This window comes from Serinus canaria, chromosome 5, assembly GCF_022539315.1.
Source record: "Serinus canaria isolate serCan28SL12 chromosome 5, serCan2020, whole genome shotgun sequence".
NCBI lineage: Eukaryota > Metazoa > Chordata > Aves > Passeriformes > Fringillidae > Serinus > Serinus canaria.
The window spans coordinates 31,320,662-31,332,147 of NC_066319.1; the positions used below are offsets into that span (position 1 = coordinate 31,320,662).

Genomic DNA, 11,486 nt, shown 5'->3' on the forward strand with positions numbered 1-11,486 from the left:
ACATTAGGTTTCCTAGAAATAGTGCAAATATGCCATAAAATACACAAATCTAGGCCTATATCAGTGGAGGCATAATTTTATTTTTAAATCTAAAAGTTTGTAATCCCTGTAATTCTACCTTTGGGTGAAAGTGTGGACTCCAGACATTTGAAAACTATTTGAAAACACTTCTAGGACCAAGGAGAAAGTGATCAGATAGAAAATGTGCTCAAAATAGGGAAGAGTTTAGAAGCTGATCACTTGGTGTGATTCTGCTGAGAAGAAAACCGTCTTGAAATTCATCATCATCTTTGCATAAACATTGTAGCTGTGAGGAGCAGCGTGCTGTCCAGTGGGTGCAGTCATCCTGCATTGAGAAGTAAACTGTGCAGATTAACAAAAATAAAGGGATGGAATGGTGTGTTGTCACATAGCTGTTAACATGTAGAAACAGGGAGCACTAATTAAGTTCTAAAAATAGGCCAGCTGGATTTAAAAAAAGTACAGAATAATAATTTCCTACGTGTGTGTTTGAGGCTGTAGTTACAGCTTGAATCAGCACTGTAGCTAAACAGTGTTGAAAGTAAGATTAGTTGAAAGTAGTGTAACTGTTTTCTCCAATTCTTAAGCACTCAAAAGTGAGACAACACCAAGAACAATCCTGTGCATGCTTCTAAAATACGTAGAGAATAAATCTTTGGTTTCCAACACTGATAACACTTCCAACATTGATAAAGACAGTAATGGACTTATGAATGTGTTCTGTGTTTTAAAAAGAATCCAGCTTGCTGCTACTGTTACAACAAGGAAGTACACATCAGTAATTGCAGCTATAATCCACTTTTCTTTTTGCCTTTCTTCCAAAATTCCTCAAAAATTGAGTGTGTCAAAAGTGGTTTGAACTGGACATGGTATTTTAAATACTTTTTGACTGGCCATAGCAATTATTTCTGCCAGTGGAAAAAGTTAAATAGGAGAAGAAAATAGAATTTTTCAGTTTGACAGTGCCAAGAAATGTGTTGCTTCTAGTAAAAGACTGACTTGGTGTACATTACTGAAAATTGATTTGCTGAGTTCTCCTTGGTTGTAAAAATTCACTCCCAACCTCCTTCCTTTTGCATTTTGCATATAGAATTTAAAGTAGCTGAATGTACTATCAGTATTATAGAGGCACTTAGCACAGGGCAGATCCTCTATCAGGAGTGCCAAGAATTTTATTTCCTTTTTATCTGTTTAGCACATCATTTCCCATGCACTTTCCAGTCTGTACAAGGAGAGTCAAGTCCCTTTTTCTTTAATTCTGTTTCTCCTCTTCCTCCTGATTAAATTCCTCATTGGGTTCTTCTTGTTAAAAATCCCCACAGAAAGAAGGGTTCTGTAAGCAAGACCCTGAGAGCAAAAGGCAAGAAGCAGAGGAATCAGATGTGTTCTTCTTTCCCCTTATCTCTACAGTACTTTTGGCAGACTGGTCTGTAGCTGTACACCAGACAGCTTTAACTACCCTGAGACAAGAACCTCTTGAACCTCCTATTGCCACACCAGTGAGGCAATTCCCTCTAAGGCAACACAGAAAACATTAACAAAAAACTGGCAGATGCTTTCATTTCCAGATTTTCAGAGAAAGTGTAATGTATAGCCTGGCAAATGGCCTGCTAAAATAGCATATTCTGTGTGCCTGACAGATCAAGCCAGGTAACTCTTTTTTTTCAGAGGAGGATCTTTTTGCCTTGATAGCACAGCTTTTTTGGTGGGAAAGATACTCCATAAAATCCAGATCCTGCAAGAACATAGAAATCATTTTTCCGATGACATTTTCAAGGAGCAATACAGACAGGCTGTCCTTTTGCTTTTGATTTTTTCCATTTGAAAATGTACTTTGATCTACTTTTGGTAGTTTATTAAGTGCCTTTAAATAGAAATAGCAGTTTGTTGGGCTAATGTGCCTAAAAAAAGTTACTGGTGAGGCTTCTTACAAAGTGTATACCAAGCAGAACCAGAATACCTTTCATTTCATCAAATCTAATGACTCTTTTTTTTTTGTTCCAGAATTAAAGTGGCTCAGCAATCAGTGAGCAAGTTAACTGCAGAGAAGAAAGTTGAAACGAAGAAAATCAATCCTACAGCTAGCCTGGTATGATCTGGTTTTCAGTTTGACATTCCAAAGGGGTTTTCTGACACCGTTCTTGTCATTCAAAATGATGACTGGTTTCTACTGTTGTTGGAGAGTGTAGTATTTTTAGTTTGAATGCAGCAGACTGATTTTCTTCCCAAGGAGAAGTGTTAAAGCCTGTACCCTTTGGTAGTCAACAGTTATGTTTCACATTTAGTTCAGTTGTGCCTAAGCATGGCTCTGCTATTTTAGATAACAAAAAGAGCTGCTTTTGTGGTTTCTTCTTCCCTTCCACTGTAGTCTCTTGTATTTTCTTCCATGCTTCAAAGTGCAGAAGCTCACTAGATATATTTGTCCAATGACTGGAGTGTCTGATTTTTTCAAAACCTTAAAAATCTTGTTTTCTCTGTGGAATAGTGGTGCAAGGGATTAAATCCCCATTTTATTTCTTGTTGTACACCAGTGGTTTTGATACAACACAGAAAAAGGTCTAATAATTTGCATTGTATATAAATTCTATTTTTGTCTGTGTGCAAGGCACATAGGTTAGACAAGCATTTCTCAAACTCTAGAAGGCAAGAGACCAAGGGAGGGAAATGTACATGAAGGAATCAGGATATTATTTCCATTCCCAGCAGAGCATATCAGTTGCAGATCAGGCAGCAGAGATATGAATGACTGCACTTGCCTGGGGAAGAGGTCATTAAGCAAAGATCATCTAGCTAAGGCTAAATTAAAGCCTTTATGTCAGCAGAAGCCATTCCAGACATGAGAAGGTATTAGAGTCACATGAATTTGAAATGTATCTGGTTTTCTCTAGCTGCAGTGGTCATCACAGATGTGTATTTTTAAAGGTACACAGTATTTGACAAGTATGTAGCAAAAGCAAACTCAGTAAGTAATGTGTTTCAAAGTTTTAAACCTTCTTTGAGTGCTCCAAGAATTTTTTAATTCAAGAAAACTGAAACTGTGACTTATTTCTCCATCTTCTAGAGGAAATGCTCATGGGAACTTGAGATGGAAAATTATAAACATGAATTATAATAAAACTCTTTTTTTTGTTTAACAGAAAGAAAGACTACGTCAGAAGGAAGCCAGTGTGACTGCCAACTGAGGGAAGATGAATGAAAACAGTGCATTGATTTCATGCATTGCCTGATGCTTTACTACACCAATGGCCCAGGAAGCACCTTATGTTAGATACTGAATTCTGCTTTGCTGATCTGTCCCAAGACAATCCATTAAAGACTTTTGAGTTCCTTCAAAGGGGTTTGTATGTTCAGTGGAGGAATTCTAAGAAGGTTTTTACGTGGGAAGTCAAAATTTTTTTCTGTAACTGTTCCTTACATTGCTTAAAATGCATCTTGTCGTCAATGGTTTATTAAAATATTCTGTGTATAATGTATTAATATGGAAGAGCTAAAATGAGCATTTTGGATGCTGAGTTAAGTAATGACTAACAACCTGTAGGTTATTTACAGGGCTTTATGTAGATGAGAGCAAATATGCCATTCAGTTCACAAAGGTCTAGTGCAGCATACTTTTTGTTACCTCAGCAGTAACTGAGGTAAGATTGACTGATTCTAAATAATTTTACAGTGTCTGACTATTGGATGCATCTTTCTAAAACTGATTAAATGTAATTATAGATTCATGCTGTATTTTACTATGAATATTTTTATAGAAGCTTCAGCTTATGCCATTCATTGAAATGGGAGTAATATTTTGCACATAAAAAGGAATATTCAAATTCTTTAGTTTTGTGATTGATGGCATAACAGATTTATTATTTTTATGGTTTTAATCTAACATTTCCTAAATTTTGAGCTTCGAAAGAAAAACTTATAAAATGTATATTTTTATTTCAGTATATATTGCAAATAACAATTCCATAAAGTGATGAGTTTATAGGACATTATTCATTAAGATACAATAATGTCTCCCCATGAAGTTACATATTTGCCATTAAACATTTGACTTTTAATTCCATTGAAAGCTTTCTTTTTAACAGCAATTATCTCACTCTAAAATACATTATGCAGCCTGCTCTTGTCCCCCTGTGTTTGTATGAAGAATGTGTCCAGCATACCTACATATTTATATATATATATGGTTTATATATATATATATATATATATACATAATATAATAAGTAAAACTTCAGAAAGAATTAACAGGGTCTTGCTGTCCTCCTGTAACATTATGACCATTGCTATAAAGTGGCAGAGCCTAAAAATAACCCTACTGACTATCCACCATTGCTTGAAGATATTTTACTGCATTTTAAGGATTTGGATTCTTAGGAGGAGAACTCTGGAAGAACAAGTTAATTTAGGGTAAAAGAGAAAAGTGATTCTGCTTGCTGTCCACAAGAGAGAAAATGAGTTTATGAGAATGGTGTATGAAGTTGGTTACAAAGAGAAATTAGGTGAAGCAAAGAGGTGCAAAAAGCTAGTAGGGGAAAAGCATTAGTCCTTTGCTTTGAAACTCTAAAGAATATACAGGATACAGACATCAGTTATCATACAGCAAATTCCATAGAGAGACTGAGATGAAACCTAGGCAAAGTCACCCCTAGCAGTGTACTTTTATGTTAAGGAAAATAGCAGTTTTGGAGACACATTCATAAATTAACATAGGAATTCAGTGCAGATTTCCTAAATTAGTACCTCTCCCATTCCTGCATAAATGAAAACAAAAGACTCAAGAGTCTCTTGTATGTTTGGAAGCTTAGACTTGCTACAGATATGCTCAAGATGTGTAAGCATAATTCTTATGAAAGCAGTCAGCAATATGCCAGCAAAAATAATCTGACTTGTATTTTGAGTAGTCCTATTGCAGAGGAAAAGCAAATTCCAAAGATTTAAGTTTCCTGTCTTTCACTAACTAGGTGAAGTACATTTCTTTCCAATACTATTAGTGATAAATAAGAGGAGCAATAATGCCTATAAAAGCCAAAGAACAATAGCAAGCAATTCTGATGAGTGTTTAAGCAAACAGTGTTTATTTTTTATATAGTTATCTATCTATCATGAAGATAGTGTATATTGCCATTTGACCTGAGAGTTTTTTCAATTAAATTAATTACTTGAAGTATTTTTCAGTAAGAGCAGCACTGTTTGTGAAAATGGATGGTCTTAATAATTCCCATTAAAAGTATATTGTGGAAAAAAAGGTTTTAACTTATTGAAATATCCTGTTTCGAAATTTTTAAATGTGAATTTTCATTTTTCAGTTCAAATCGACTTCATTATGAAATGTTGAAAAATGTATATAAAAAGGGATTAAAATTAAAATTATTAATTTAAAGCATTCCTTCATCAGACTTATAATTCTTTTATCAAATTAGCAATTTGCCAAGGTTTTGAGAATTAAGGCTATTTTTTAGAAGATTCAAAAACTTATGTAGCACAGGGACCTTGTCTCTTCCTAATTTTCAGTTGCATTGATTTTCCTCTCAAGTCTGAGAGAAAAATCTGATTCCACCTTAACCCATGACTTAAATCCTCTACTAATTGAACTATTTTTAAATGAAAAGAAGAATTCACCTAGATTATTTGATTCATTGTCTTAATCAAGACTTTAAGACTCCTAGATGGCATTCATCAGCTAAATACCACACTTTCCCCCCAGTGATACCCACAAGTGTCTTCAGACAGTGATTGAAGCCACAGTGGTGCACCTGCTAGCTTTAATTTAAATTAAAGCGTGTATTGGAGAGGAGATATTTACAGGTATGTCTGCATAACCTGTTTATTTCTGAAATATTTAGACACTTCAGGCATAACAAATGTGCATCAGCCAGCACTCATCTTTGGGGTCACCAAGTGTCACCCAACATTATGGTTTAAGCTTTAAGCTTAAGTTTGATGCCTCACTTAACCTTGAACTTCCTAGTTTGGGGGAATAAAAGGACAGAAGAAGAAAAGAAGGAATCTACAAAGATGGAATGGAACAGAAGTCTCTGGTACATGTCTACATTGCTGTCAAGGAAGTAAAAGAGTGGACTCAATTAAGCCAAGCAGCAATAGCTAGACAGTTACACTTTTTCTGGTCTATTTAACTTAAAATACCTCAACACTTCACAGAAGTCACTTCTGTGACTGCAAAGTAGATGTGGCTTTAGAGGAGGAATTTTCTGTTGTGTTTTGTTCTCATTTCTTCTGTTACTGCCAAGCTTCTCAAAGACTGTAAAGCATAGGACTATTAAAACCCATGTTACTCCTTAGGTGCTTATTACCCACAATAACAATATACAGTACTGATTTATAAATCGAATTATTAGGAGGAATTCAGTGTAGAATGAGTAGATAATAATCTGCAAAGTGCTCTTTACATTATTTACAACATTACCACTTGTTGGTTTTAAAATGGAAGACCTTTTAGTGTCTTTGAGGTCTGAAAAATCATTTTTTCATTAGGTTTTTACTAAACTATGAGAACTACCCAGGTGTTTTGCCATCACTAACCCCTGCAATTGTTTTGCCTTGTGTTTTATCATACGGTTGTAAATGTATATATTGAATATTAGACTTTTATATTTAACTTAGAATTTTTTGCATCAAAACAGAACCTATGACCTTCAGTTTCTGTATATAAATATTTCTATTTCAAATTATTAATAATTAACAGGTTTTGGATGCATCTTACGCTATTAAGGTAGAAAACTTATATGCTCTGAAATTCCACACTGTTTTGGAGATTCCCAAGCTAGGTCTGAGAAAACTGGCATTTTGGATTGCACAGTGAGAAATCCCAGAATCCTGGAAACCCTGGTTCCTTAGCAGTCAAAGGTTTGAGCATATGCAAGAGACTTTACCTTGGGTACAGTTAACATGGTGCCAGACTTAAATAACTGTCTCTCCTTTTAGATATGGCCTGCTAATATCATTACTAAACATTTCCACTGCTAAACAGGGTTTAAACCAGAAGAATTTTATGCAACTGTTTTAGAGATCTAAAGTTCAGAAGTTGTGCAAGCAAAATTGGTAGAACTGTTCAAATATACTTGGCTTTGCAAGTTTTTTTTTCAAAATTCCTGCAAGACCTTTTCTTGTTTGTTTTTATAAACAACTTTATCAATTTAAAAGTATTCCTACCAATGTTACAAAAAAATTTTTCCACTTGTTGAAAATGAGGTATACCTCAATAGGACTATCTTTGGAAATTTTGCAAGCTTCAACTATATTTAAATTTTTCTTTGATACCTCATAGAATTCAAGCTTTTAAATTAGGACCTCTTAGTAAAATTTAAGCACTGGATATACAAGATTATATATTGTAGGAACCAATGAAGTAAAAATGCTGAACTGATAAATTGCTTAGAGACAGAGTGCTCCACCTTCCTGGGAGGACATTATCAAGTGACATAAGGTTTCCCTAATGTGGAACAGCATTGCATTTCCTGTGATTTCCTTCTGCCAGGCGTCATCTCAGACTAAACTAAAGGTTGCACCTTTTTTTTTTTTCATTAGCTGTTTCTGGATAATTTCATTTCATATGTTTCACCTCATTTTCACCTTCAATAAGCTAATATTGAGTTAATAAGAAGCCTTTTTATATAGGCTGATAGTGTTTGTACATGCATGCAGGTTTACTTATGTATGTATTCCTCTGGCCCACATGGTAAAAAATATCCATAGGGAACACTATGGGGTTATGGGACTGGATAAAATCTTTTAGAATCCTGTTAGGAAAACTGCACTGCACTGTCCCAGTGTGGGACATGATTTCTTTTTTGTGGTATGATCTGCCACAGAAGGTTCTGGAGTCCTGGAAGCTTTTGGAGGATGGAGAAAGCTGTTGCATCTTTGCTTTATCCATCAGTTTCCAACAGTATGTTTGAAAGGAGTTACACTGCAGAATTCCCTGAGCATAGATTGCCCAGGGGACTCCTGGAAGGGAGACTGGAAAGTAATGTCAATGGTTGATTTTCAAAAGGGAAAGAGATCATACCTATATTTCCAGATTAAGGTAAAAGCTAGAAGACTCTTCCAAAATAGCAAGTTTTATGGAGTTATATGTATCCACTCATTAAGTTCTACAGATTTCAGAAGTGCTGCATTCATGTATAGGAACATCATCCTGTGCCTATTACTTATGATATGATTAGTTAATATGAACAGAATCACTTAAATTATCTTACTCTTGAGCTTTGACCGGTAGAATATTGACCACAAAAGCTGTTAAAAGAGTGGTCCATCATCAGAGTCCTGACAGACAGCTGTGTTTCAGGTTTGCCTGTATTGTCCTGGCAGGAACATTCATATTTTCCAAAAGCTGAGTTTAGCTGCCATGCCATCTGCCTTCTCAGCCTCTCTTAATCATAAGCTAGTACTTGTATCAAAGGACCAAATGATGGGGCCAAATTCTGTCATCCCTGATAACTACAGTCTTCACTGCAATTAGAAATTAACTGTGGCCCAAAATAATACTAAGAATTTTAGGATAGACATTGAATCATAATGTATTTGGTCAGCTCAAAGACATGAAGAGTACTGACAGGCTGAGATTTATGCACTGTGTTGGTACTGACAAATGGCATCCTTATAGAAGTTCAAGTTTCTGTAGAAAGAGGACCTGTTACATCTGTTCACTGGTTGATAAATTTCTTTAATTTTTTTTTAATCTTCCCCAAGATGATTTTTCAATCTCTGAACTGTGCATTTGAGTACTTTAAATAGTACATTTTCTCTCTGACTTCTCCCAGAGTGGCCAAGCTTGTAGTTCAGTACTTTTACTGTCTCATTTGGCATGTCATAAATACAGTCCATTGTTGTTGAACAAATGCTCGTCTTGAGCAGCTATCCACAAACAGTATGTTAGAGAAGCTGCAGAAAATGGGTAGCAGTCTAAGATTACAGCACTATTTCCTGCAGCTTGGTGCATCAGTTGTCAGCAGATTAACATAGATGCTGTATAGCACCTGATACTTAGGTGTAAAGTAGTTTTAGGGGAGTATTGCCAATAGTACCTAATCACTATAAACTGGATAAAGCCATGTTCTTCTTCTTAAAATTCTTTTTTTTCTATCTATTAGGATGATTTTTTGTGGTGTGGGTATCTTCTAGATTTTATATAGGAGGGGATACCATTTTGTAATAATCAAACCAGAACAAGCTCACAGTTCTATTCTAGACTTCTTTCATATCTACAGGAAGGTGAATAAATAAAACTGATTTCATTCCAGATGAAAATAATACTTTTTTCTCATTCTTTTCATTTTTTTTATTTTGTGTTACAGTCCAGTGTGTTTTAGAAGGGCTGTAAAGAATGAAAACGTTGCAGTGCCATTGAAACAACAATATTAACCTCACTATATCTTCCTTGTGGATTTTCTTTTGAAGTGAAGTGTTTGCTTGGGTTTGTTTGAGCTTTGTTTAATTAAAAGATTATATTATATCAGACAATCAAGCCAGCTTTTTTTGGACAAGTTTCTAAGGGGGCCTGAGTGCTACTGTGGTCAAGTGAAATAATCTGTGTGAATGCTCATCAGGCATGTAGCCTGAACAACACACTTTCATCTCCATATAGCTTGGAAAAGGGAGAGACTTGAGAGGGAAATTGAACAGATTTTTAGGGGTCAAGTTCAGAAGAGCTATGTCAAATGAAAGGTGCTTGTCATTTAACATTGGTTTTGAAACCAGTGATACCTGTTGCAAAGGAAGACTCATGCTCCATGTCAGATGGGACTGGATAAGAGCTTTGCCCAGAGAGTTGATAAAAGCAGCTTCTTGTAGGTGCTTTCAGCAAAGCTGTGAATGGCCAGATGATGACTGACTGTATGTTCCCCAGGAATAACAGAGCTATATCCTTCAAGAAATACAGATGTATAATGACACTGTTTTTGGTGGTGGGTATATCAGCCTCAAGAACAAAAGCTGCCCCTGCCATTGTACTTGGCTGTTGCTCACTGTACTAAAAGCCTTGCCACATTTGGAAGTTACAGGAAGCAAAAATGGAGAAATAATATTACATGAAAAATAAAGACCTGACCACTGGAAAGTGGTTTTAGTAGGATTACAGTATGATTTTCAACCTCCATTTAGCTGTTTGGGTTCTTTTTCTTTCCAATCAGTCTGAGTTAAATATTTGCACTGTTGAACATTATTATTGTTGGGACGCTTCCCTCTCTTCTCTCCATATGATACAAAATCATCAAAAGAGAGGCCTCTTTGGCTGCTTCACTTCTCTTTGAAGATGTAGCAAAATGCTAAATTCTCTTGCAATGCTGATAGTGTTCTATGTGTACCTAGCAAGTTTCACAGACATAACAGCATTTAGGCCTCTGATGTCCATGTGGGATTTGCTTTAATAAAATCATAGCTTTGCTTGAATGTTTGCAAAGACACTCAGCAATTATATATTTGCTGTCCTTTGCATTGAAATCAACCTTGCATTTATCATCCTACAATATGTAAAGCAAAATAATGCAATATTAATATGGTTTAGCTTTTTTCGGTTTTCAGAATTAAACTCCTTGGAATAGTTCCTGATTAAATATGTTACAAATGGCTTAAAAGAATAAGTTAAATAGATTCAGGTGCATTTTCCCTGCTCCATGTTGTAATTATGTGTTGTGTGTGTGTGTGTGTGTGTGTATGTGTGTGTGTGTTTCTACTGTGTATCTGAAAGTATAATTTTCTCAAAAACCAAGATATGCTATGAATGACTTTGTAAAGGTTATTGTAGTGGGATGGAGTATTTATTTTTAAACTAAATTCTTAAGGAGACATTGACTGTAAATAAAAGACTATATTTTCCTCCTCAGTATTTTTGATAATTTTTTCAATTGTCTGTTTTTGTATGCAAAATATATTATTGGGATACTGTAGGTTTCTCTGTTTCAAAAATTCTGTCTAAATAACTTCTGTTATTTACACTGCTTTACTAGTACAGTTAATATCCCAGGTTCAGTATGCTTGTTAAAAAAGACATTATTTCTCAGATCTGCAAAGAATTTGAATATTTACCTTTCTGAAGTCAATGTCTTGAAGGTATTTTTGGGGGGGTGAATCTGAAACAATTTGCATTTTGAAAATGTAGATTTCCTTTTTAGTTCTCATCCCGCTTTTTGCAACTAGTCACATTTCCAGATGCATAATATTGAAAAGCTTTTCAGTAACTCAGACCGTACTAACTAAAAAATCCTAATAAAATAGAAGCTCAGTGGCTTCTACCATCCATGTCTCCAGACATTAATATTTGTATTCTGTTTTCTAGGGGAAGAAAAAAACTATGAATTGAATTATAATTTTGTCTGGATTTTACTGTTACTTGTATAACTATATTGACAGTGTAGCAAACTTATTGTCATAAGTGTATTTTTTTTCCAGTTTTCCTGTAGCCAGAACAGAAAACAATTACAGTTTCAGTAGAAAATTTTGCTGTGATTTCA

At 35.0% G+C, this 11,486-nt stretch overlaps 1 protein-coding gene across 3 annotated transcripts in view; it reads left to right on the forward strand.

Moving 5' to 3' along the window:
* Positions 1-10,861, forward strand: part of FMN1 (formin 1) — a 164,840-nt gene extending 153,979 nt beyond the window's left edge. For all 3 annotated transcript variants that reach the window (XM_050974945.1, XM_050974946.1, XM_050974947.1), the window contains 2 exons: positions 2,026-2,110; positions 3,159-10,861. In XM_050974945.1, coding sequence (XP_050830902.1) covers positions 2,026-2,110; positions 3,159-3,203 — 130 coding nt within the window. In that variant the 3' untranslated portion in view covers positions 3,204-10,861. The remainder of the gene's footprint in view (positions 1-2,025; positions 2,111-3,158) is intronic.
* The last annotated feature ends 625 nt before the right edge of the window (positions 10,862-11,486 follow it).